Source organism: Diorhabda carinulata, chromosome 9 (genome assembly GCF_026250575.1).
Source record: "Diorhabda carinulata isolate Delta chromosome 9, icDioCari1.1, whole genome shotgun sequence".
NCBI lineage: Eukaryota > Metazoa > Arthropoda > Insecta > Coleoptera > Chrysomelidae > Diorhabda > Diorhabda carinulata.
In genome coordinates, this window is record NC_079468.1 from 21,475,100 (window position 1) to 21,502,855 (window position 27,756).

General features: G+C 34.1%; 1 protein-coding gene across 1 annotated transcript; it reads right to left on the bottom strand.

Annotated features, from left to right (window-relative positions):
- Positions 1-724: 724 nt before the first annotated feature.
- LOC130898351 (persulfide dioxygenase ETHE1, mitochondrial) lies at positions 725-26,212 on the bottom strand. Its single transcript, XM_057807615.1, has 5 exons — positions 25,106-26,212; positions 24,903-25,047; positions 22,800-23,011; positions 14,122-14,392; positions 725-898 (listed from the first exon to the last, which is right to left on the bottom strand). Exons 1-5 carry the CDS (start codon positions 25,208-25,210, stop codon positions 828-830), a joined length of 804 nt encoding a protein of 267 aa, XP_057663598.1. The 5' UTR covers positions 25,211-26,212; the 3' UTR covers positions 725-827.
- Between the last annotated feature and the right edge of the window lie 1,544 nt (positions 26,213-27,756).

Below are 27,756 nucleotides of genomic sequence, written 5' to 3' on the forward strand. Positions count from 1 at the left end.
GTCCTTTGGCTATCCCATCTCTCCTTCCATCATCAGATGAATGGGGGGAAATCCCGATATAACTTGGGACGCCTTAGCCGAAGCCGTTCTATACGCCGATATGACTCTCAATGGAACGAGCCTAACCTAACCTAACTTATCCTAACCTTACTCAACCTAACCTAAGCTCGAACCCAGAAGCAGAGGTTACGCAATGTGCAGCATCTTTATCAATTTGGTTATGCATGTTTTAGATGATATTTCATGATTAAATTTTAAGATTTTTGCGTGCTCTGATGAATTTTTTGAAAAAAAATGTTGAATTTATGTGTTTGATAAGCCCAGAGTACATTATATTGGCATAGCTCCGTCGCCAGCTGCTTTGACAATTTTATATTTCATATTTACAGTCCCCCTCCCATCTTACGTTCCAAAATTTACCACCAACAGTCACCGGTAGGATACGGAAGTCAAACAAAAAATATTTCTGGTTTGTTTACTAGGTCAGAAACATTTCTGACAATTCAGACAACCCCCGTACGTTTTTAGAGTATTGGACGTCTCAGGGGCTTGGGATTCGTTTGAATTTGCAACCCTGAGCATGGGCATTTTTGAAAATAACAATGTTTATGGTGAAAAAACATCTTGTTACTTGGAAAACTTTTTAGACAACTCTCGTATGTCAGACACGATATCATATAAAAACCCTTTTTAGATTTCTTTAATAAAAAAAAAAACAAAAACATTTTGGCAAATATTTTATTGAGTCTAGTATTTCAAAAAGCACTAGAATTAAATATTTATTGTTAGTATTACTTTTCTTCATTAAAATCATAATATCTAATAAATTATAAGCCGTTGTTTAAATCCTTAGGGACCTCATGCAAACCACAAACTCTGTTGGCTGGTAAAGCTTTATCTGAAACAAAATAAACTAGAATGTAATCTGTTATTTATTAATTCGTGAGGGTAGTATATATTGACAAAGGTCCTTTCGACTTTCATTTGCAAATATGAAAGTTCAAAATATTACCCATAAGGAAAAAGTTTCAACAATCGTATACGTTTTACATAGTAGAGCGAATTAACTATATTATTAACTTATTTGTGGGGTAACATTATTAAAATACTGATAGAGTTGTCAATATAAGCTATAAAACATTTTTGCTAATGTTAATTAGAGGTAACTGACCCTTATAAAAGGTTTTCTACCTGACCCACCACTATCAGTTAGCCACCAAACGTCAAACGATACACATCCGTTAACAACTAACAAGAATTCCATCTGAAAATGGACATAACAAGTGATAAAGCAGCTCAAGCGGTCATCCTTTAGTGACAAGTCAGTGCTTATCGTCAGTCCTAAGGGACTGGTAACTTTAATCGAAGACACAGTTCCGGTGCACATCAGAGAAAGGTGGCCACTTCATTGTCAGCACATCGCTGAGAAATCAGGCCTCCCCTGGTGTTCAAGTCCAACAAGAGCTCAGAGAAACGGTTATGTGTGACTATATAGTCTGAAGAAGATTTAAGACAGCTAACCTTAAGCCAAAAAGGTCAGCTACAGGTACCAGCTCATCGAGTAGTCTATGATTTAACAGAGAAAATGTTAATTGGACTGACTAACCATGAGGCTCCGTTCTCTTTTCAAAAGAATGGAGAGGGTGCATGCATGGTTGTGATAGAAGAAGAAGAGTCTACAGAACACCTGGAGAAAGTGTTGCGTTAACGAAAACGTGGTTTTTGGACGAGGTTCCTGGGGTTGTAACTGGCGGTGGAGTGGGAGGTTTAAAGGCCAATCGATACCATAGAATACATTTTTGTTATTCCCTACACCATTTTCATCGGCGATAACTTCATCCCAATGCAGGACAATGCCCGTCCACATACTGCAGGTTTCGTACGGCAGTATTTACAGTCACGAAACGGCACAGAGTGAATAATTGTTTAAGATTTCTTTTTCGTTTGATATTTTTTCTTTGTCAAAAAAAAAATAACTCAATAACAACATAGACTACTCTTTTTGAAGCTAAGACTAATTGCTTCGAGATGCTAAAATCAGAAAAAGAATGGAAGCTACAGACTGCTAGCGACTTTTGACCGCGTATGTGCAACATTAATGTGAATTAGAATAATAAATATGTTTATTACAAGAAAATTTCATGCAAACATTATGCAATAAGGAGATTATTCCTAAACTGACGCTCTAGGTCATCTATTACTCATTCGCAATAATGAAGATAGCAGAGCTATCTGAAAATGTCGGGGATGTATTATAATTACTCATCCAAATGTAAATTTATTCTAAGGATGTAATTATGTAGAGCGTTATGTAAAGCTCACGGTAGTTCTGATTTAAGTTGTGATAATTCAAAATTGGCGAAATACGAAATTTGAGAAGTGGACGTAATGAATTTTCAATGAATAAAAATAGAGAGACGAAAACGCCCCATAAAGAATCTCTACAACTATCACGCATCTACTTATCTACAGAGGTCGTCATAAATCTACCAACGCTTTCGAAAAAGATTAAAACAAACATGTTCGTGCTTTAGACAGTTTACGCTTCAAGAAAGTTTCGTATCTGTGTATGAACGTGGATCACGATATTTACCGAATTTCAACAACAATTTCCAAATTTGCCGCTACCAAATCATTCAACAGTGTGGAAAACATACCAGAAATTCTTAATATGCGCCCCGTTTTGGACGACCAGTATCTATAAAAACTGACGAAACCAATTTGCAGTGTGGCTATCAAGTATCTGATGGTTCTATAGAGGTACTATAGAGTCTCACACTTCACGAGGATGATTTCGATTGCAAATTGGAATTTTGCGAGTGATACCTCGGATTCAGTCGGGATGATCAGCAGTTCCAGCATTCCATTTTGTATTCGGATGAAGCAACCTTCAAGCTGAACGGTACAGTCAATCGGCATAAGTGCGGGTACTATAATGACCAAAATTGAAGAAGAATTAAACCTGTCTTGGGTGTGTATATGGGTAGGTATCCATGCAGGTGGTTTAGTGGGTCCCTACTGTTTTGAGGGTCACTCAAAGTTATTTGGATATGTTCGAAGATTTAGTGGATAAATGGACAACGATCCAACAATCGCAAATATCTTTCATTTTATGCAGGACGGGGCTTCACCGTACTACGCGATTGTCACGCCCAACGTAGACTTTCCGTCGAGTCTACCGTGAACCCCTGGTGATTCACCTCGACCACTCTGGCAATCACGGACCTATGCGATCATTTTTAAATGTTAATAAACTATGACACTTTCACGATAAATTAGATCTTGTGGAAACAGTGTACCTCGTCAGTTAATTATCGAATTTCTGGTTATGTGAAATTCAAATATATGTCATTAATAAGTCTAATAGGATTTACAACGAGAGAATAGTTATTTAGTGTCCGTATGAGGACAACTTGATTGTAGCCAGTGCTAGTATTTAACTTTATTTCGAATTCTGAAGCAATCATCAGTCGCTTAGCTGTCAAGCCGGATAAAACTTCCGTTCGGATATTACAGAACGAGAACGGCCGTTCAATAATTACACCGGATTCGGATTACAGGGGCTGCTGGAAAGTTATTAATAAGATTATGTTCATGTTCAGGTGAGTGAATGAAATTTTAATATTCGAAACACATCAACACTTAAAGTTTTGTTGGATGATTTGAATTGAATAATTTTTAAAATAAGCTTAAAACAATAATGATTTTGGGGCGCTTTGTTCCATATTTGTCGTACATCGTCGCCCAACTCATTTTTCTCTATAATACAAGATTTTTCATTGATTATTGTCTTAAGCTTATTTAAAAAACTTTTTAGTTTGATGTGCTTTAGAAGCTTGTTTTTCAGTTTTTTCTTCGACATATGAGGCCGTTTTTCACAACTGATTGTTTGTTGTACCTTTGGATGCTTCGGAAATGGTTCACCGGCTGCAGTTCACTCAGATAATGATTGTTTTGATTCTAGAGTGAAATTATGGATCCATGTTTCGTCCATTGTCACATATCGGCGCAAAAAATCTGATTTATTACGTGTAAACATGGCCAAACTGTTGTTTTTGATCGACTTTGAGTAAACGCGGCGCCCACCTTGAAAAAAACTTTCTCATGGTCACATGTTCATGAATAATTGCAAAAACAATGCCTTCTGTCAAGTAATTTCAATTTACGATTAGATATAACCAATTTGTGGACTGTTTTGATGTTTTCTGAAGTTACCACTTTAATTGAACCACCAGAACGTTCACCATCATCAATGTCTGTACGACCACGTTTAAATTCATCAAACCCATAAGATCTTTTCGATGCAACAGAGTCCGGAAAACACTTTTGAAGCCATTGCTGAGCTTGTACAGTTTTTATTTATCAATAAGCAATGATAAATTAACACACGTAATCGCATTGAATCCATTGTTTTGAAAATAACAAAAGTAGCTCCACTTAAATGGCTGTCACTTTTTTCTAACTAATCGAAATGTCACGAAATTTGACACATAGTCTTTTGAAAGTTGGTACTTCATAAACGTCATATGGATTTGACAATTGCAGCGCCATCTGTGTGTCATCATCAGATTTATTGCGTGAGAAATATCATAATTTTAGGATAACCGGTAATAAAACAGCATTTTATGAATAAACAATGTGATTCATATTTATTTAGCATTGAAAGCGTTATTTGAATCAAGAATAGAACCACCCAGTCATAGTTATTGGATATAATAACTAGGCAACTGAAGATACAAGGCATGGTTTTCAGAAAGTACCATTTCAAAATCAAAACACCATTTAGAAAATAACTTTTAAACTTGTTTCCTTTCAACACGTAAGTTAAATAAATTGAATTTAATGTCAAATACAGAAGCCTCAAAAGTATATATTTGTGTAAAAAATATTTCTTTTCACCTGGATGTTATCTCAATTAATTGCCTTGGCTAAAGTGAGCTTTCTAATTAAAATAGAATACTAGGAACAAAAGTGTTTGAAGTTTGAGAGATTCTAAGGTGTTCAAGTACCTGAAAATCAAATCAAAATTGTGTCACGAGATTGCGAATTCACTCACAAGCAAACAACGAAGCAAAGTGAAAAGGGAATGTAATAAAGAAACAGAGATTATTATTTTTAGATAAAAGCCTTTACTTTGTTATACTTTTATACAAAATTTCCACCAATTTTAACCTACTTGAAGTGTATTGCCTGTCTTGGTAATTAGTCCGGCATAGCCTTTTTGACATTGTCGTCGATGTAGTTACTAGATCGAAACTGTAGGGATTATGATGATCAAGTTATTCCCAGCCAAACGCTGATTATATTACCCTTTACGTGGAAGGGCGTTATCGGGTAGCAAAACGATGCCTCTACTCATCATGCAACGTCTTTTGTTTTGAGTAACAGGGTGCAGTTTCATCAAAGCCTCACAATTATTGTTTCAGGTACTTTCCATTTTATTTCTTTATTATAAAATTGTCGGTGACAACATGATCTCCTTCAAATCAATTCCCTTCTGTTCTAATGCACCGCCTCTAGTGGTTCTTCGGAAAATTTTTGATTGGAGCCTCCAACAACATCATCTTCCTTGACATTAGATACTTGCAATACATCCTTAAATACGAGTCCTGACAATAAAAACTGATGCTACACTGATAGATCGACTCCAGCGATTTTGCCAGGAGTTGCGGTAATTCTGGAAATATTTGACAGTTGTTTGGATATTCTCGATCAATTCAAAATGTGTTTCTTTTACGACGTTTCTAATTTTGGGGAAAATAATGGTATGGTATGTTCAGGTGGAACGAACTTCTAGTGGACCACACCACGGCTGTCAAAGATGAGCAATGTTTTCATTTTTGATTTGCTTATGCTAACTTTTTGGGTCTTAGATCTTAAGGTGATAGTCAATGTTGACTGTTCACTGTCACTGGTTATAATGTTATCGAACAACGCAGGAATACTTTCTGCCTGTTCTTCTGCGATTGCAATTCCTCGCAATTGATATTTCGTTCGTCCCTTATCACTCGAACCGTTAAACTTAGAGGATTAGGGCGCTTATACGCTGTTGTCATAAGTATTTAAAACCGAGTAGTAGCCAACAATATATTGTGAGATCTTGAACTATGAAATGTGTTCGGTTGAAAGCGATAAATAGCTAAGTTGAATAGCTTTCCACAATAGCGTTCGCAAGCAATTCGGGTATGATTTGAAAAGGAAATGTATTAATTACAGAATTATGCGAATGTAGAGATTGTAGTTAAACGAGAATTATTGAACCATCAACCTAAAACCATCCTAAAAAACTGGAAGGAATTGCGTAATAATGCCGCTTAGCTATACGAGCTTTCTAAGCTAGAATAACTGTCGGCTGAATCGATCGGCGTTACTCAAGATTGGGTTAAGTCGATCATGATCCGAATGTTCAAAAATTAATCGCGGTCATATTCACTGTTATTGGAAACTTCGAAGTAATCCAAATGTATGATAGGATCATTTCTAGTAGTTTATTTGTGCTTAAAAGAACCCCTACCCGAAAATTTTAGGGTAGTATTGATTTCTTCCATTTTTTATGTTTTTCGGGATGCTGAATCCTAATCTGAGGTTTTCTAACAAAATTTCGTGACGGAACATTGAAGTGAATACAAAAAATGGTAAAAAAGAAAATCTAGCGGGCAAATTTTGGGGTAGTTTTGATTTCTTCCATTTTTCACTAAATGATAGCCATTGATAAAAAATGGAAACTCTGGAGTGGAAAAAGTTGGTTTTTTGCGGATACCATACGCCTATTTTCAACTATAGTTTGACTCAAAACAGTTTGTCTGTGACAAAATCTTAAATAATGAAATTTGTAGCAAATTGAATTTAATTTCATTTTGTATAGTAAGGTTTTTAACGAAAAGTTGATAGTTTCCCAGTTATAAGCAAAAAACTGCCTAAAACTGAGATTTTTCATCTTTGTTTGTACTTTCTTTAATGTTCCATCACGAAATTTGGATTTAGCACCCCAAAAAATATAAAAAATGGAAGAAATCAAAACTCCTTCAAAACTTTCCTACTAAAAACAATTTTGCAGGTATATAGGTGAGTTTTTTTTGTTGTTTTTGGTTTTTAAAACTTTAAACAGCGTTGCTGTTTTTGTACTTTATGGTTTTCAATATTAAAATAACTTATTGGTAACAACGTAATATCTCTGTGAGTTAGTAAACCGCAAATTATATATTAAACACCCAGAATCTATTTTGCCACTGAATAAAATTCTACAATAAACACAGAAAACTAAAATAATTATCAAATATTTTTGTAGGTTGAGATTTCTACCGAAAATCATAGGCTAGGCTCGGAAACTTTGGTAAAAATCTCGTTCTGGATTAGCATCTGTAAGCATCTGATACACCCAGGATCATAGTTTCCGATAAGTCATAAAAGCGGTTAACAACAACAAAGATTTTATGATACCTTACTTGGGAAAATTTTTCTTCTAAGAACGCACTGTTTCTAAACACGCGTTTTAATTGAAATTTATTATCAACTCTATCTATCAGAGGAATGGTGCGTAGCTGATTAGGCAGTTTTCGTAAGGAATTAGAAACGGCCTTGATGAAGAGCTCACTGGGCGACCGTCGCTCATCAAAGACGATCTGGTTGGGCTTTTATGGCAACCAAAAGAAAAATCATGAAATTATTAGGGGCGAAGTGCGTCGTAAAAGGGATATAAAGTGGAAAATTAAAGTAGCAGACTAGCTCGACGATTTAAGTGTCGATTCGAGATGTTGTTGCGTCGGGTGGACGATTGATTTAGTCAATCCTCGGATCGGAAGCGTCCCCCTTGGATTCAGTACGCAGGAAAGGAAGGGTGTCATAAAACAGTACGAAAAGTGTAGGGATGTAGGTATGTCGGGTTCATCAGTTACGTGGTTTATTGGAGAGAATTCAATTGATTACAAGCAGTTAGGAAGTATGAATGTTATTAAAGAAAGGTAATTTGGAATTCCAAAGGTCAGCCGTCAGTCGGGTGGCGAAAAAAATATTGTTTTATTGAGGTAGTTCCTTAGGAAAATAATCGAAGGGTGAATTTATGTAAATTGAATAAAGTGATAAAACAGAGGAATGCGAAAGTTGAATCCATGATACAAGTTCTAGTGGTGATTTTGTTGAAAAATAGTTTTTTGAATAAGGAAACGTGTCGTATTAACAATTCGGTTCCTCAAAATTTTGTTTGATAAAACAAAATTCGTATAAAAGTGAAAAAGGCTTCATAATAAAATGAATTTCGTTGTTTTCGTATGATTGATAACAACAATCAATACAATAATTTTTCGAATTCCCTGGTAGTCATTCAACGGTTTCAAAAGATTTCCAGTTCTCGACACAATCAACGTTCGCATTCGACCTTTCGAATCTGCTATAAAAAGAAAAGATTGTCATATCGTAAGTCATTGAATAGGGGACGTGTATTATATGATTTTGGGCTTTATATACCAAAACGCTTGTAAAATTGGACTTTTCTGCAAATATTCAAGAATATAAGGATGGCTTTCAGATATATTGCTACAAAAGGGCTGCACATATTTTATAATAATATGAACTGAATAAGAAGATTTACGTTTATACGTTACAACTACTACTATACGTAGAAAAGAATATAGGAAAGATACGGTAGGTACTAGTTTCTTATTACCGTATTTATAGATTCAGAATGAACATTATTGCAAAAAAATTTAATTCAATATTTAATACCGCAAAGTTTATGATTGAATACACTGTTGACGCACGTTTCTATAACCAATTTATCTTCTTCAGAGACTGAAGGTAAACTTAAACCTAATGTCTTGTCTTACCTGTATTATACTAAATTTTACCACCAATAAACCTTCTCCCACGAAAATTAATTCCAACCTAAAAACCTCCTCCTTCGAATTTATTCCTTGACTACTAAACTATAAAGTAGTTTGTAAGGAATTGTCCTTTGATGACGATAGCTTGGTTATCGAAACCAGAGAGTGTTGGCGTAGTGGTGGTATAAATAGTGTGTTCAATATGAATATCACCTTCCAGGAATTCCAATTTATAGTTTTTCCTTGGCGATTGCGCCTCTAAACAAATGATATTTTATCTGACACGCTTTCCAGTACTATGTGGAGGAGTAGGAGAATTAGAATCAATTTTTGCGCATCGGTTGGGCATGATTTCATGGCTCCCGTTGCACATAAACAAACCAGTCTTTGTATCTTCGAGAGATTGTTCCTCGTGGTATTCAGACTAGTTCTAGTACCCTGAACCACTGCCCCATATGTGATGATGGGTCTCACAGCAGGATCTTTTGGTTACAACCTCCTTAAAACTCCTCGGCGGGAATCTTCGAATTCATTCCTTGACTACTAAACTATAAAGTAGTTGGTAAGGAATTGTCCCTTGAAGACGATAGCTTGGTTATCGAAACCAGAGAGTGTTGGCGTAGTGGTGGTATAAATAGTGTGTTCAATATGAATATCATCTTCCAGGAATTCCAACTTGGGAACGGTTTTTCTTTGGTGATTGCGCCTCTGAACGAGTGACGTTTTATCTGACACACTTTCCAGTACTATAAGATTTCATGGCCCCGGTTACACATAAGCAAACCAGTCTTTGTACCTCGTGGTATTCAGACTAGTTCTAGTACCCCAAACCATTGCCCCATATGTGATGTTTGGTCTGACAGTAAGTTCCAATCCCAATTTCTCCCTGCGAAGTTTCGACACACCATTAGGGCTCATATCGGGATAACGTGCGATTCCCTTTTCTCTTAGTAATGGGTAAAAATTATGGCGGCATTATCTCGCATCAACGAATAGAGCCAACGGGATCACAATGTATCCACCACATAATTTTGATTTGTGTTATGATCAACTCATCAAACCGAAGTATTTAATCATCGTGCGTATCTCCACACAAACTATTTCGTTATCGAGATGTGACTCTTTCGAATTCGGACTTCAACTATAGGCGCGTATATTATATTATAATAAAATTCACGTTCAAGTTATTTAAGTTAATCCTTATCGTTGTCGGCTGACTAAAGCTTTTAGAAGGATTATTGTCGCTTGCATAATAAGATCCCATTATGGAATTCGCGCGAATTTCATCATTAAATAAACTTTGTTGGATAGTTTGAATCAGTTAAAAGAACAAGAATAAGTTTTTAAACATTCATAATTTTATAATACCACAACGTCGTAAGTGTAGTGCCGATAGAATTAATTTGATTTAATTTTCTTTACATTTATAAAACGAATCACACATGTGATTTCAAAAGCGACACCAATTAAGGCTGACATCATAAGGAAGCACTCCAAAGAACACGTCGGCATCAGCGATCTGAATATGGCTTAAATATCTTATGCGTGAGTCAGAGTAACTGCCGCGCATGATAGAAGTTTTTTTTGAGAGTTGTGGAAATATTTTTTGCGTAAAATGTGTGGGAATCGCGTTTCGCTCAGTGGGGCGCCCACATCTCTTTCTTCTTCTCCGTTTTTGAACCTTTGGGTACGCGTCAGGTCTAATCTATCATTTCAGTATATAACTGTTGAGTTCTTTTTATTGAAAGTCAGTTCTCTTTATTCCAAAGATATCTTTAAAGTAGTCCAATTTCTGTCAGAGGCCGGCAGAGTCGGTGCTTTGTGCGTTCCACCGAGGACAGTGAAAGAGGGTATGATCGACGTTGTCGTTGTTGTTACTGTATACATATTGGCGTAGAAATATCCATGTCCAGAGAATGCCTGTATAAGTTAGAAATTTATTTCGTCGTATTTCCTGTTGATCAAGTCAAGTTTTAATTGAGTGTTCTCGTCCAGTTGTTTGTGTTCTCTCAATGCTTTTGCTATTTAAGCCGTAGTTTTATCCTAAGTGCGCTTCATGTCATACTTCGGCACGTACTACAAACTCTAATTCCTATCTTTTTAGATGTATATTGCAGTTTTAAGGCGTAGTTTTGTCATTTTTTTTGTGGGTTCTTGCCACTTCAATGCACTCTCTCCATACTGGAGCTGCGTAGAGGATGGTTGAGTAGACAGCTCTTCTTCTGCTCTTCTTTGGTCTTGTTACATTTGGCATCAGTCTTGATAACGCACTTTGACATCTTCTCGATGGTTTTCTTAATATGATGGGAGATTTTTAGCTTTTTCTTAAGTGGACACTCTCTGATAGAAGTATCAACATTGTGGATATACCTCGTAAGCTACAAATAACCAAAACTTCATTTTATAGCGTTCATATATTTCATTTAATTTGTAACGATAAAAATGATTCATTTCTCAAACTGCATGTTAAATTATTCTTATAACAAAATTTCTTTCAACTCGCTATAGACGTTGCATGACTATAATTCAACGATCCGTGACGTCCGGGAAGATCGTGAACTAGTAGTATGCTTTAATACATAACAAAGTACTTATATAAACTTCTGGCAAGCAATGAACACTTGCAAAATTGATTTTTGTATAACAAAGCTTTAAAACAATGTTTCAAGGCATTCTGCTGGTGGCCTAATTCGTTTGGCAAAACTTCAAGGCTACACTAAAAATCTGTAGCGATGTAATAAGATGTCGTTCTGAATATATAGTTAACGCTAGGAAATATCGATTTATGTTTTGGTTATTTGTTGCGTACAGGAGTCGTCTGAAAAATTTCCAATCTAAACCTGTTCATTATGTTCAGCTAAATGGTATACCAGTTGTTGGAGAAACAATGGGAGAAGTGGTCTTGGTAAAAAAATTCTTACAAATGCAGTATTAAAATCAAATCAAAATCAAACAGATAAACAAACAGATACTTGAACCAATAGTGACTTAAGGTTTATAACTGTGGAGATATACTGGTAAAAGTAATTGAGCTTACCTGTAAACGGATTAAAACCGAATAATAAAGAATGACGGCAATAAAAATCTACACCGGGGATTCCATATAGAAACAGTCAAAGAAAATATATAGGAGATTGCTGAAGGTCACGAAGAACAACTTCATAACTCCTGGAAAATCAAGACAAGTCTGCAGGATCATACGCACCAATCATTTTAAACTTATGAGGAAAGTAATTGTTGACACCAAGTTAAATAATTCAGTAATTATTGAGATAGTAAAGTATTTAGTAGATTAGATTAAATGTAAAATGTCGGTTAATCGTGAAATTAGGTCAGAAAAAAGATCTCAGCACTTATTTAGATAAAATGGACGTTTGATATTTATTTGACCATTGCATGTGAATCGTTTTGAAGATTTTTCTGAAAATGCCTGTCGTTAAATTTCTTTCTAAAAGCAATACACCTAGTAAAATGAAAAATAAGTTTTAACTCTGTGTAGGGTCATTGACGACCGTATAATTTTTGGGTGCGCTACAACTCGTGACGATTTTTAATTCGTTGAGATAAGAATGCGTCAAGCCGGGGTATTTCAGGTAAACGAAAAGGTAATCCGAGTACATAATATAACTAGTGACTAGGATTCATTAAGAGTATTACCTGGAATTAAAAAATCCAAAAATTACAACCTAGAAATTCTAAATCGTTTAAATTGCATTTCAACATTAGGCAGGTACTAAATAATAAACAATAGAGAAATAAATTTTTGAAATTTGCGGAAACCGTAATTTGTAAAATTTCATATACACACTTGCAATTGGTTAAAATTCTACCCCCAATATAATCACCACCCTTTGTCAAATTAAATTAATGAATTGCTGCATTCTTCATTCTTCTGACAGACAACTCGATGTGGGTGTTTATGACAAGTTAAAAATGGTATTAGTAGTAGATTTTATGATAAATCAGCGGGGAGATTAAGTGTGTACAAGTTCCCACTTCGAACATTTATTAATAGTTTTTTTTTCGTTTTTATTTGATAAGTTGTAGGCTAACTAACTAAATGTTTCTACATTTCAAATTTTTCCTCATGAAATTAACACGATGTTCGACAGTATGCAATTCAAATAGAAATGTTTGATTGTGTTTTAATACCTCCTGTAAGTATTTTCAATAAATAATTACAATTTATGATAGTTTTCTTCAGAATGTCTCTTTATGGCGAACTGTTTTTAAACATCTCCTGACCATAAATTTAATTGTTAGTTGTTAAACAAAGAGTACCTTTTGTTAAAGAATCTTTGTACAGTTTGTCCCTGTGATAGTTATAGATTGTTAATCATGAAATACATAATCATCCATTAAAAATTCATAATGTATGATTTAGAAAATATTAAGTCACAGCATCGTTTTCACGTCATCTACTAACTCCCGAATTTTTTGCATCAGATCCCGGAACACCCTGTATACTAGATATTTCGGTTGAAATTATTGGACAACAAAGTATCAGTCGGTGCGTCACTGAAGTACTAACACAATTGGTTATTGATCTGCTTGCTGATAGATATGTAAAATTTCCACAAGCTATGTTGGAAAAAAATCGAATTAATGAAAGATTCATGATTAAAACCCAATTTCCAGGGGTTGATGGCGCGATAGATTGTACACATATTGTGATTTTGAGGAAAAGAAGCAAACAATTACCTCAATCTGAAAGGATTCCACACAAAAACTAATCAATTGGTAATAGGATTTTGTCATAATTCTGGAAATCATGATTTATATCCAAGTTATTTTTTTAGATATGTGATTATGACACCAACACTATGACACACTTATGGCTCTTATATTGAATCCTGCAATAGATTGATCCCAATATCATTTTAACTTGAGACATAGCAGTACAAGAAATTGAATCGAGCGGTATAATGGGGGTTTGGAAATTCGATTTATTACAAAAATTGTAATATAACCATGAAGAAGTAGGGAATATAGTTGTAGCATGTACAGTATTTCATAATTTGTACATTCTTTGGATTGTGTCAATCGATTTCCTTTTCAAAAGATCTCGCCTTCAGTGACTTTTTTCTGTTGGGATTATGGAACAAAAATGTCTTGTTTTTTTGTTAAGTCGTATACATTTTAGTTAACCCTTGTATCATATTCGGTTTAGTGAGATTTTTTACAAAACAAAACTAGAAAAAATACAATTGTAGTTAAGCCGAATCGACATAACCAAATTATTCCATTTAATAAGGACGAGATAGAAACCCTAGCGATTAACTTATTATCAAATTAAACTTACCTATTTGTTTGGGATAATTCAGATTCAGATTATTCATAATATGGACAAACTCCTCCAAAGTTTTCCCCAGGCGAGGGTTGAATTGTTTCTCCTCTTGCACCGAAGTCACTGTCATGCCGTTATAGTCGTGCGCCGGATATAGCAACGTATTCAGTGGTAGAGAAAATATCTTATTATGTACGCTGTGGTAGAGGGTTACCGGGTTACCTTCTTGGAAGTCGGTCCTGCCACATCCTCTAATTAAGAGAGCGTCTCCTGTAAAAGCGATTTCCTGGAACAAAGCAACCACATAGGAATATCTACAGAGTGTGTCAGTCAAATATGATCAAAAGATAAATGTCAACCTTTACTTTCATACGTTTTCTACGCCCGTCTGTTTTCATCTATCGGATTTCTTTGTTATAATAGTTGTTAATAGAAATCCGTTTGTGCTTTATTAATTAGTGTTTCAGCAAAAAATGAAAATTGATAGTGGTTCCTATAACTCTCTGCAGCTGTAGAACATTATCCAGCCTTCAAATTTCTTCAAAAGTAGCATAACATCTTCTGTATAAACTGATCTAGTAGCTGACAATCTCCTAAAGCAATTTTATTTTACAGTACTACAGACCTTTAAAGCCTTTATGTTCTCATCGATTCCGTCGGCTGCAATTCTAACCTTTTGCATTCTAATTTGGTTCTACATCTCTAATATCTTCCAACAATTCATCCAACCATTTTTTTTGGCTTTTTCCTCATTTCCCTTTTTCAATTATCCTTTTTACAAATATATCTCCCGGTATCGGTATCCTTTTAGTATGCACCAAGTTGTTGATTGGTTCTTCTTATCCACAACACCTTCCTCCCACATATAACCAGTTTTGTTTCATCAGCCTTTATTAGAACCAATGTTTCAATTCCGTGGAGATTTTATTGTTGGGTAATTTCTAATTTTGGCTGCTGTAGATAACATCTGTGATCTTATGAACTCCCTTTGGCTATTCATTTTTATTTGATAGTCTTGCTCCCAGGTACTCGTTTTCACAAACTTCTTCTATTTTATAATTTTCTATTCTTTCCCGCTTTTGTCTCTACGTATTCCTTTCTATCGAATTTAGTCTTGGCACTATATACTTTGTTTCATCTAAGTTTATTCTTAGTCCAAAATTTTTTGCAGACTCTTGCAGATATTGGATCTCTTGTTTTAATCCCTTTTGAACCCAAAATTTCTCTGATACATCCTCGTCATTCCCGATTCTACTGTGTTAGTTGTCTAATCTAATCTGATTAGCTCCACTATTTTCCATGACTCCTAGTAGATTAAATGAAATATACATTCTATTCTACCATGTCATCGGCCCGCTTAAAATCTATAAACATAACTACAAGCTTCCACAAATTAAAAGCTTGAAGTCGCTCATTTTTTGGAATGCTCTCAACAAGTTGATGTAATGCTTCATTTATCTCATCCTTCATCGTGGAACTTGTATCACTTAAATGTGTCTTTAGGTCAAAGAATAACCAGAAATGACACATGGCCAAATCAGGCGTATACCTTCGATTACTGACTGGGTCAAAAGCTACAGGTAAACATTTTGTGGTGTATCAGTTTGCTGTAACTTTACGTTGATCTTCAAACTTCCTTGCTTTGACTAATCCTGTCCTTTGGTAATCGATAAGATTTTGTGGCACCCAAAGAGTAACAATTTATGCTGCGGATCCAACACCAAGAATTGCGATAATCGCTTGTCAGGTGTAACTTGGGTATGTCTACCAACAAGTGGCTCATCACCAGTGATATTCGCTGGTCAGGGTTCACAACTTAAGGATGGTGGTATTTGAAAATGCAGTGTTGCTTATTCTAGCACTTCTAGTTTCGTGGCGATCCATTTTTTAAATCGTTTCGTATGAAGAGATGGTACATTGGTCACATTGCCAATCGTAGTCCATTTAATTGGCTAACTGGATAACTTAATTCAGTAGTTTATGTCACCAGTAAGTCTTCACGTATTTGTTGGAGACTGCAGTTGCTTTTCTTCACAATGTATTGCTTAGTTCGTTTCAGTTTATGAGAGGAAAAATTAGATTAACGATTTCACATAAAATTGTGCTTCAATATTCACATTCCGAAACATAACAAAGCATATCAAAGTTGGGCCAAAATGTCGTGATATTGCCAGAGGCCACACGATCACTAATGATTACTAAATTGAAGTATAGAGAAGATCCAGTGAAGCATCCAGGTAATTGGATGGTTCACCACGACAATGCTTCAGAAATATTTAACAAAAAATCTATTCGTACATCCACAATACAATCTCGACGTAGCTCCATTATAATCAAATAATTTGAAGGATATTTTTAGGATAAGGACAAACCTCGTATGGATATTTCGTGTATTAGTCCAGTCAATAACGGTTTTTGTTATAAAATGAGTCAATTTAAACTAAAAAATTTTTTATGTATATTTTTTCAAGTCAATACTTTTTTAGCCTATTCACGATTAAGCCTATTTTCGACCAATGTTTTTGAACCATTTTTTAAAAATAACTGAAAAGCTACTATATTTAAATTATGCCTCCTTAAAAAAATATCAATTCGCAGTTTCAAGGTTAAATAAAGGCAAAACGATACATTTTCAAAAGAAAATTTATAAAAAGTTTTTAAAAAGCTTAAGTAAGTCTTCTAAATAAAAATTAACAGAAATATGATGAATGAAAAGTGATTATTTTCATGTTCTGAAGAAAAAATAAAACCTTGAACCAACAGAGTTTCCGTCAAAATGAAAATTGGATGAAAAGAGTAAGATAAGTTTAATGCCAAATGCTTTAATACCAAGGAAAATCCTACGTTTGACGTTGGTGACTGTACTAAATGCGTTCTTAACCTAATTTTGCGTAATTTCTTTAAAAAAAAATGAGAAATTTCCAGTTCTACAAGACCCACGAGTAATTTGATCATGATTATACACATTTCATAGAATGTTCTATATACTTTTACAACATGCAATTCTAAGAATGAAAACAAAGCTTATTAACTAAGCCAAATTTGTAGGAATTTTCTCTATTTATATCAAAATAATCGGGGTTTCGTGCTGATTATCGCCTTTCCCAAAGTGAAAGGAAAATTAATCTTCATACCTGACAAAGAAAAACGATTATTATATATGATTTGTGATTATTTACAAAAACGTCTCCATTTATTATTATGTTATCAGATCATGCATAGCTAAAATTTCACTTAGCTGATATGTACAAGTTACATCAAAACGAACAGTGCTACAATTTGCTTTGTCAACTTCAATTATAAAGATAGCTAATTAAGCGGAAAAAAATAGTGCCGGATGTTGACTAGCTTGGTAAAAAATGGAACAAGTTTGCATTTTCGATTTCTATACCTTTTTCTTATTTTTATGATAAATACTTCTGGGTATTTTAGTCTTTCTTATCTTATACAATAATAATTAGATAAATATATTCATAATTCATTATAGTCACATTGATAATAATTAAATAATAAATAATTGAAGACGATACCTTAGAGAGGTTGAAGTTGAATCTATAAAACTGACAGAAATACTAAACACAAACAATTTATGGTAACGATAACATAATGAGGTTAGAGCTCATAATAATAAATAAGTAATTGATGATGATGCGCTGTGAAAAAGGATTACTTTACTCTGGCTCACCCGGCAGACTTCTTACTGATTAAATCGATAAACAAAAAACCTAAACTTTTGTATAAAATAAACATAAAACAAACAAATAAGAAAAATTCTTGGTATGATTCAAATTTTATTATTATTTTATATATATACACAGTTATGATACAGTTAGTCAGTTTAAAGCTTTCTGATAAACTATTTTTTTGTTGTGTTTTGTTGTGCGTAAAAAAAAGATGACAATTTTCCGACGCGCGACCACACGACGTATAATTGTCTATGCGCAAAAAGGGAAACTCCAAGTTGATTCTGCAAACTTCCAGCGACTGGCCTCGCGATTTATTTATGGTCATTACAAAGGCCAGACATACTGGAAGACATACTCTCCTTTGTGTTTTCCCTTTATGATTGTTCGAAATTCCGACTTAGCAATACGACTATTTTCTTGATCTGTCTCTCTCTGGTCATCAGTGCAATTAGCGAGATAGCTCTTCGTAGATTTGATTAACTGCGACGACCTAAGTTTTTGCGCACCTAGCAGTAAAGTGTCACTATCACGAAAGATCAACAAAAAAAGCACATAACTTGAAATATCACTATCACAAAGGATCACAAAGATAGAAGGAAGCACTCTTTGTCTGAGGTTTGGATCGACATATTAGTTGGTTGCACAAATGTCAAATATTATGGTTGCGTTCAGAAATTTAGTTTGTGACAAAACATCGAGGAGAAACGAAATTGTTATTTTTATTTAATTCCAAGATTCCAAGACTTCCAAAAATAATTCAAGACCAAAATTAGCTAAATCGGTCTAGCCGTTTTCGAGTTTTAGCGAGACTAACGAACTGCAATTCATTTATATATATGGCAAACGACGAAACAACGCATCTGACCAAAATCGTAATGAAATTGTGTCTGCCATGTTTTAACGAGCTGTTGAAGGGCTGCCCATAACGGTAATAAACCAAAAATTTATAAAATCGGGGCAATCTGAGATGGAGTGTGTTTCTGTAAACTACACTTTAGCGGCTCGAGGTAAACAGGATGTATTCACACCGAACGTTGGTACATTATAGCTCGAACACCCTAGACCAGGAAACCACATCACAAGGTTTTACAATTTTACGACTGCCACCGCATTGTTTCAACCTCAAATCTATAGAACATACTTTTCAACAGAGAAATAGTTAAGTACAGCGCTTCTTTGCAACATTTAAAATTGAAGATATGGAGCGTTTGCTACGTACTAGAATAAATAAAATGGAAACTTAATATAAGTAACGATTTAAAAAAGGAAAACTACATTTTGGAATTATATTCTACTAAATTTAAACTCCTGCTAAACAACATGTTCAATAGCAATCCCAAGTATTGACTGTCTCGCCAATTAGAAACCACTGGTTCGCATTATTTGTCACTAAATACCAGAACATACCAGGATGGTAACAGAAGAATCTGGCCCAACAAAGAAAACACAAAATATATTTATTTTTGAACGTAATCTCCTTTAAGCTCCATACACATTTTCCAATGATGTTTCAGAAGTTCGACACTCTTTTTATAATAAGAATCGTGAAGCTCCAATTTTTTCAAGTCTGGGAACAGAAAATAATCCAGAGAGGCTAAATCGGGCGAATAGGGTGCATGAGATAGAAATTCAAGCTTTTATTCATTAATTTTGGCCATTACAATAACGGATCTGTGAGCTGGTACATTATCTTGATTGCCTTTTCCGTTTTTTAAGATAGTGAATGAAAATTCTGAAAAAACCGACGCCTGCAGATGGAAAGGTCTTTGCCTTCCTTGTGAATTGATGGACCCACGTTCCATCCACGGTTATGAAACGTTGAAACGGCGCAAAAATTCGACTTTATTTCTATATAACATTGCTAACCACTCGATGGAAACATCTTAACGAACTTTTATTACGATCTGACTTGATTTTACCCAAATGATGAAATGGAATAATAAAAATTGATCAATATCTCAACAACCAAACACGAAACGTAAAATTTTATTTACTTCAATATTAATTCGTTATAGTTAGAATCCGCGTTAATTTTGAGTCGCCTTATATATTCTAAATGTAAAATTTAATCGACCTTTTCCATTGTCAACGCAGAAAACGGATAATGTCTTCTTTGAAAGACGTAATAACTCAGCGTGGCAGAAATATTTAGACCATAGAATGTAAGTTTCGAAGTAGCCATTGAGCTTGCCAATTTGGCAGCTTTCAACACCGACTCTCGATGAGGGATTTAGAGTAAATCTCCGAAACTTTTCTGCTCTAGTGGCTCTCTTATGCGGGATAGAATAGAGCTACTTGTGATAATCTCGAAAGAGAGAAAAAGTATGTCAGTGATACTCTTCTTAGAAACGACCTATAACTAGAATATTTTTATGCCTTCGAATTATAAAACGGTTAATGAGGATTCTCGATTGTTCAACCAATTCGAGCTTACAAGTTTTAATTAGTACTTTTAGAGACATCATCATTATAATAGGACGTTAAGGTTCAATTTAAGAACGAACACAAAGCAAATTAAAGAATGAGAGAAAGAGAAAAATGAGATATTAGAAGCGGAATTGAGGGAAACAAATCACAGATTAGAACAATTACATAGAAAATGTACCAATAAAATAAAAAGTTTTTGAATAGAAGCATCTCTAAAAAGAACATTCACATCTTAAATCGGAAGTTATGGTGATGGTGATATTCATACTGAACACACTGTTTACAATATCACTACACCAACACTGTCTGACGCGAGTTTCGATAACAACCAAGTTATCGTCTTCGGAGAGTTTACCTTTACCTGAGTTAACCTACCAGTTTATCCCAGTTGTTAGAATTTTATCCTGTCTCCAGAGTTTGGGTATTTTATTTTTTCTTTTTTAGTTCGTCACTATCTCCGCAAGCTTCGTCGTTCTTTTCAAACAAACTGCTTAATTATATCCGATTTGGTGTAGACGAGTTTTACACTGATGAAGCCACTAGGACATTAAAGATGACAACAGACGTTTTACTAGACATTTGAAGCATACTAACGGTGTTATTGTGTCCAATGAGGAAAACAATCAAGTCCGAATTGGGCAAATTCACTGTCACTGTCGTAATTCTTATCATTGTTTGTATTTTCAGCTTTTTCGTAGTTTTTCTGCGATCTATTTTATCAAAAAGTTCCTTGAACTCAATAAAAAGAATATGTGATGCTATTTTATATTCATAATACGTGATTTAGATTCCTCTTGAACTGAAAATTTCATCGATAGACGATCGATTATTATTACAAACCTAATTTTGTCTTCCCATTATCTGTGCAAAGTTTATATATAGGATTCTATTCATTCGGAGTTTATCAATCCTTGCATCACCTTACACATACAAAAACTATACAGGACATGGAGTTAAAGCTCCTTTAGGGTTCGCTAAAAGCAGTTTCCTGCGTTGACTCTAATTTTATGCGATCTCCAACACGATCTCTTAAAGCACGAGGCCTAAGAGGCAATAAAAGTTCTAGTTATAGTTGGATATTTGACCCGTTGAGGATTAAGGAATCGCATACGTTTCGATTTACAAATGAGAGGATAATCGTTTGGTATTCTAATTCAACTTTACGGTTGGAGTAATTTATTCGGGAAATTGGATCCCTGAGAACAATATACGGGGTACTAACAAGTATATAAAACCGTTTAAAACTTGATGTAATTAAAATAGAAAGAAACTATAATAGCGGCAATTATTTCTAAAGAAATATTTAATTGTAATTTTCTCCCCAAATCAACTCCATCCACATCTAAATACTCTTCATTACAATTTTTCTTGACCCTTCAATGTTGTGGAATCGGTGTCATGCGTGGCAATCGGAAAACGTTACACAGGGTCAAGTCTGGCGAATTAGCGAACGTGTGGTGATGTAACTATGTCATTTTTAACCAAAAACTGTTAAATGGAGATGGCGGTGTGTAGATATTTGTCAGTCTTTTTTCACCTACCACTTTCTGTCAGTTGATCAATCAAAATATGTGAGCTCAGAATCTCGTCCACAACAAGTTTTTCATCGATTGATGTTTTTCTCATTTGAGAAGTGAACAAACCATTCATACACTTCAGTTTTTCCATAGTAGACCAGGCTCGAAAATTTGGAAAAAAAATTATAATAGTAGGACGAAAGTATTCGGAAAAGGAAGAGAATGTGAAAAAAATTAAAAGGAAATTAATTTACGGGCGATCTGAGGTCGAAAAAGAATGAAAGTGGGTTAGTTTTTAGGGGTAAAAAACGGTTTATCTCGCCAAAACTACAAGTCTTATCGAAAAAAAATCAAATAATAAAATTGTAGGTAACAAAAAGATCTACAACTTTGGTATTCTCACTTTTACCTCAAAATTTATGTGAAGAATTAAAAAAAAAACAAGTTTTTGGAGTTTTATTTTCATCTTTTACATTTTTTTCAAGTTACCTTTCTATGTTTCATATACACTGTAATTTATTTGATTTGAAATATTTATTTTTTCACGTTTTCACATACACAATTAATACCGAATACACTGTTTACATCACCACTACACTAACACTCACAATTACACTGTCCGACGCACGTTTCGATAACCAAGTTATCGTCCTCAGAGACAGACATTTTACCTTCGGTCTCTGAAGACGAAAACTTGGTTATCGAAACGTGCGCAGACATTGTAATTGTGAGTGTTGGTGTAGTGATAGCAGTAAACATTGAATTCAGTATGAATATCGCTAAGAGTTCCAGAAATTTCAACTTAGTTGGTACAATTAGTGTTTATAAAACCCAAAATCCATGTTCCATCGAATTGTCAATATTATTCAATTAAAAAAAGTAAAAATTTTCATTGTTTGTTAATATTCTCCGAGTACTCCATAAATTACGTGATAAAATAATATTTTTATGTGCTAAATAGATCAAATTACTCAACAGTGTTATACTTTGAATACTCTTTATTCTTTGTTACTAAATTTATCGTAAAACTCCTAAAAATCGAAAATCGGCATTTGAAACTCACCTGCTTCTGACAGTAAAATGAACAGCATCCATTTGTATGGCCAGGAGTACTCAGAACTTTAATTTTATGTGAACCAAATCGTATATAGTCTCCTTCGTCAACATATATATCCGCCTGTGCCCCGCTAGTCCTCGAAATAATACTTTTACATCCTGCTAGGCATTTCAGATATCCTGATCCGGTGATGTGATCGGCATGCATATGAGTATTGACTAAAATATAAAAAGTTTTATGAGAGATTCCTCGGGATAACTGCAATTTATAACCTTTGAAATATTGGAGAATTAAGAGTCGGAGTTTTATTACTACTAACTCAACAATGTGGAGATTGATCGATATAAAAACACTATGAGTATGATAATCGATATCGAGTTTATAAAAAATGTATACAACAAACGTTAAATCCTTAACTCTAATGTTAGAAAAAATAACTTCAACACTAAAATTTACAGAATTATGTCAAGATAAGCGTTAAGTTTTCAAATCTCTGTTATAATTTCCTCTTTGAATTGGCAGATAAATAGTTTGGAAGAAGGAAACCTATTTCTGGAAAATGATCAATAATTTTTACAAGCGACTGAATCTAAACGAACCAGCGACGTAGCTTTTAGAAGGGCTTATTTTAGCTTATTTGTTGTTAACAAATGATATGAGCATTACATATGTAAGTAGAAATGAATCAGTTAAAGACGAAGAACGTCCGGGACGTCCTTCGATCTCGAAAAAAGACGAGAATGTACAGAAAATGGACGAATTCGTCTTACAAAAGTGTACTGGATCGATTACGAAAAGTTGTATGAAGGAAGAGACTTGAAAAATAGACAAACGATTTTTTTTTCATTGTGACAACGCCCCATAATGTCTTTGGTCGTTAAGAGTCTTTCGGTCCTCTTACTAACCAGATACAGCACCATGCCACCTCTTCCGTTTCTGGATTTCAAAATAATCTATTTTAGTAAGATTGTGTGTACAAAATAACACAAAATAATTTATCGATGAATTTAATAAGAAAAGAATGTTTGAAGTCATGCTAATATTTCGTATGACCTACGTTTTAATGTCCCATCTTCTTGGCATGCTTTCAACCAACTTTTTATGGTTTCTGGTGCAAACTCTATGGGATTCAGATCAGGCGATCTGGGTGGAAGATGAAGACAACCTTGATTTTCTATTTCTTCTAAAATCGTCGCAGCTTGAAGAGGACTAGCATTATTATCATGGGGCCACAGGAGGCATGAACATGTGTCAGTCTATTGATCACCACTTAACCCCAAACCCAATAATTAAAAAAAAAAACAAAGCACTAGCCATAATCCAAGAGATTGAACGGCATGATAAAGATGATGATGACGATGTTTGTTTCTTAGTTTCTTACAAGCTTTTGCCTACGAATTGTAAAAAATATTTGACAATGAAGCATTTCTCTCTCTCTCTCTCTACCTGTTCAATAATATTTTCATCCAATACAATCAACATAGTACGGCCATTAAAATTAGATTAATTGTACCTCCTCGAAAGGGGTGAATGCAAGGGCATTAATTGATTTATACACGTTCATTCTCGCTTTCTGCCCCTTCTCAGAGGTCACCTAGATCTTAAATTAGTACCAATAAGTCTTTTTTCCACGGTTCTGCAGATATTACGAAGATTTTAACGAGACCAAGTCCCAGGTAACAATTATTAATATCAGTTATTACTAATGTAATAAAAATTACGGATTGTTAACCATTGGGCATGAGCCGACCCTGGCCCCCAGACAGTAGTGTATAATTATTTATACCGTCAACCATACTACATGCACATACGTAATGATCCATTAAAATTTTTTTCACGTCATCTACTCACTCTCGAATTTTTTGTATCAAGTCCTGGAGAACCCTGTATAATAAATTATTTATCATACCTAGTTACTATTATGTTTTATTTATAAATAACTTTATCCACTGGTAGCTACTTCTAATTTTATATAGCTGCCCTGTATTAATATAATAATCTAATTGATTGTTATTAAAAATCAATTTCAGTGATAATTATATATTAATCACTTTTACAACACCTCTAATCATGACAATGTTTTATTATAGAAGTGAACAATCTCCTCACCCACAAAAATCAGGTTCAAATTCAAATCTTTTGTTAATTGAAAATCCCGCTTAACTCGTTCCAAAACCGGGTCGATAATAATGCATTCTTTACTGTCGGCATCTCCTAATAAATATGTATACGTGCTACTGATATTGTCAAATAACTACAATCAAAACAAACTAATTAAAAATAGGTAAACAATGTAAACTTTTTAATCTCACCTGTCTAAAAATAAAGTTACTTGATGCACTAATATATCTTACGTGACTGGAAAACAGTGATGATTGTCTCAACATTAAAAATACATTTTTTCCAACTTCGAACATTGTGATTCACTAACACAAATCTCAGTTTCTATATTTGTCAAACGTAAGTACGTATTCACTTATAAAATTGAGTATTGCAACTAATTGATATTGAGAAAACAAGATTTCGATGAGACAATTATGTTATCATCAAGGTCATTATTGTATTTTACGGGATCTTCGTAAGAAGAAACACGCGAAATACAGAAAGGAAACAAAAACTGGTAGAAAAACAAGTATTGGGAAATTTGCAACAATCACATTATAACAATATTGTCAAATGATGAATTTTAGGTTAGGTAGGTTGTTATCAATTGTTATAAATTAAAATAAAACATTGATTAAAACTCGATTGGTAAATTTTTGTATTTTAAATTATCTATTCTATAAACACTTGTAATATATATTGAAAGGTAAAAAACAGGAAATTTTATATTAATATTAATTTTATTACGCCCACCGCCATCTTTTGATTAGTAGCTGAAGTACGTTTAAAGGTGTATAACTTTTTCAAAGAAATGTGTCATATTTGGTAATAACTTATGTATCTACCTATAGATAGCACTAGTGTATAGTTTAATAATCACATTCTATATTATAAACAAAAAGATATTTTGTAATCTATAGATCTACGTAGATAATTACATATTTTTGTGTATATGAGTGCAGTCTAATAAACTAGTATTGGCTTTATTACTTTTTCGCTTAAATAACTTATATTTCATAAGGTTATTTGGCACGATTATTACATCTGTCGCCCTAGTATTACACCATGGATTTTGAAAGAGTCCATCCCTTGAGGTGTGTGAAAAATAATAAAAAAATTGCATCACCTCTACCTTTCTAAATATCGAAAGTCAAAATTGAAAGCCAGAATAACGAAATAAACTCAAACGTTGAAAGTATAATAGCACTAATAAACTCAAAGTTCATGTCAAGCAGACGCGGCTTCAAGGGGAAGTCACGGTCACGTCTTTCGAGAAAAATTTTAGCAAAGTATCAAAACTGCGGTACAGTTTGAGCGAAGTGTCGAAACTAAACGAAAATATCTAAGCAATCGCCTATAGAAAGTTCTAATATCAGTTTTACTTTCTTCCCTTTTTTTATTTTAATAAGGGCAGGATTAAGCTAGGGGCTAGGGGGGCTATAGCACCGGGCCCCAGGTCCAAGAGGGCGCATCTTTTGGAAATCATTCTATATTTTTTGATGTGTTGATACCGCAAATCTAACGTATTGATATTATTTTGTGAATTTTTCCGGGTTTTCGAATTCCTTAAGGGGGCCCCGTCATTATTTTAGCCCCGGGCCTTATAAAATCTTAATCCGGCCATGATTTTAATTCTTGACCCCTCCCCATAAACTGAGAATCTGAAACCGCGCCTGGTGTCAAGGAATAAGAACTAATAGTGATTTGGAAGAACAAAAAAACCATTTTTATATATTCATTGATAGGTAACGAATTAGTTGGTTGGAAAATGTTGCGAGACTGTTAAAAATTGAACGTTTAAAAATGATTCGGTAGTCGCAGAAAAAACCGTAAAAGAGGAGACCATGGAGGAGATAACTCTGTTATGGAAGACCTCAAAAATAATGACGTTGAATGTACAATTGGAAACAAATTAATGATTTTTTTATTGATGACAAACTGTTTAGTAGATAGAACGATAGAAATGTTTGTTAATTTATACAATATTGCCATTTTTACCCCAGACTAGGTATCGGGTATACTCGATTCGATATTTAATGACCGTTTCTGACTCTCCCAACTGTCAGCATTGCAAAATACCACTCACAGTAGTTAAGCACATACTTACAATATCGTAGCTAAATTGTGAATGCTTTTAGTTATCGATACACATTTTTAAATTGATAAATTATTTTGGCATCTCTAATATAGAAAGTTTTCATGTTGTTATGTTGAAATATCTTATATAACCTGTCCGATTTGACCCAGTTCCACAAAATTATCCACATTTTGTTGAAATTTCGCGATATAAAAATAGCATCTTTGTTAAAACTGTGTTTTCTTGACCTATAACAGTTTCACTATCATTGGCTCATTGCCCTATATTTTACGGTCGAATAACGATGCTTAATTATATTACGTTATAGTAAAAATGAAAACGTTGCCTTGGCTTTTGTCTGTGGAATGCCTGGTAGCCCGTTCATCTACTTTGAAAGTGATCTATCTCTATAACTAAATCAAAATATTAAAGAATTTATGTTCATATTTTTGAGCCCTTGTAAAGTTTTTCATTAAGTATTAAGAACAACGCTAAATCAACTAAGTTTATGCTAAACATGGCGGACACTCTCATGTGGCAACGCTGTCATTATCAAGCTACTGTAGAACGCATTATCTTATATATTAAAAAAATTGATGATTTTCATTCCGAGTCCGTTCAGGCGTTCTACCCAACCGATTTGCTTAATTTTTTTTTTCAATGAAAGGTATTGATGCACAGATCAGCCATCAACCATCGGATTTCATCTAATTTTCACCATTCTCAAGTTATACTCAAATGCGATTTCCCCCTGTACATTACTTATTGGAGTTTTTTACATAC

Excerpts from the sequence above, each read along its gene's own strand:
- LOC130898351 (XM_057807615.1), bottom strand. The coding sequence starts at position 25,210 with ATGTTCGAAGTTGGAAAAAATGTATTTTTAATGTTGAGACAATCATCA. Across the intron at positions 14,393-22,799 it reads CATTTTACTGTCAGAAGCAG|GAAATCGCTTTTACAGGAGA; the intron begins GTGAGTTTCAAA and ends GCTTTGTTCCAG. Across the intron at positions 899-14,121 it reads GAATTATCCCAAACAAATAG|ATAAAGCTTTACCAGCCAAC; the intron begins GTAAGTTTAATT and ends ATTTTGTTTCAG.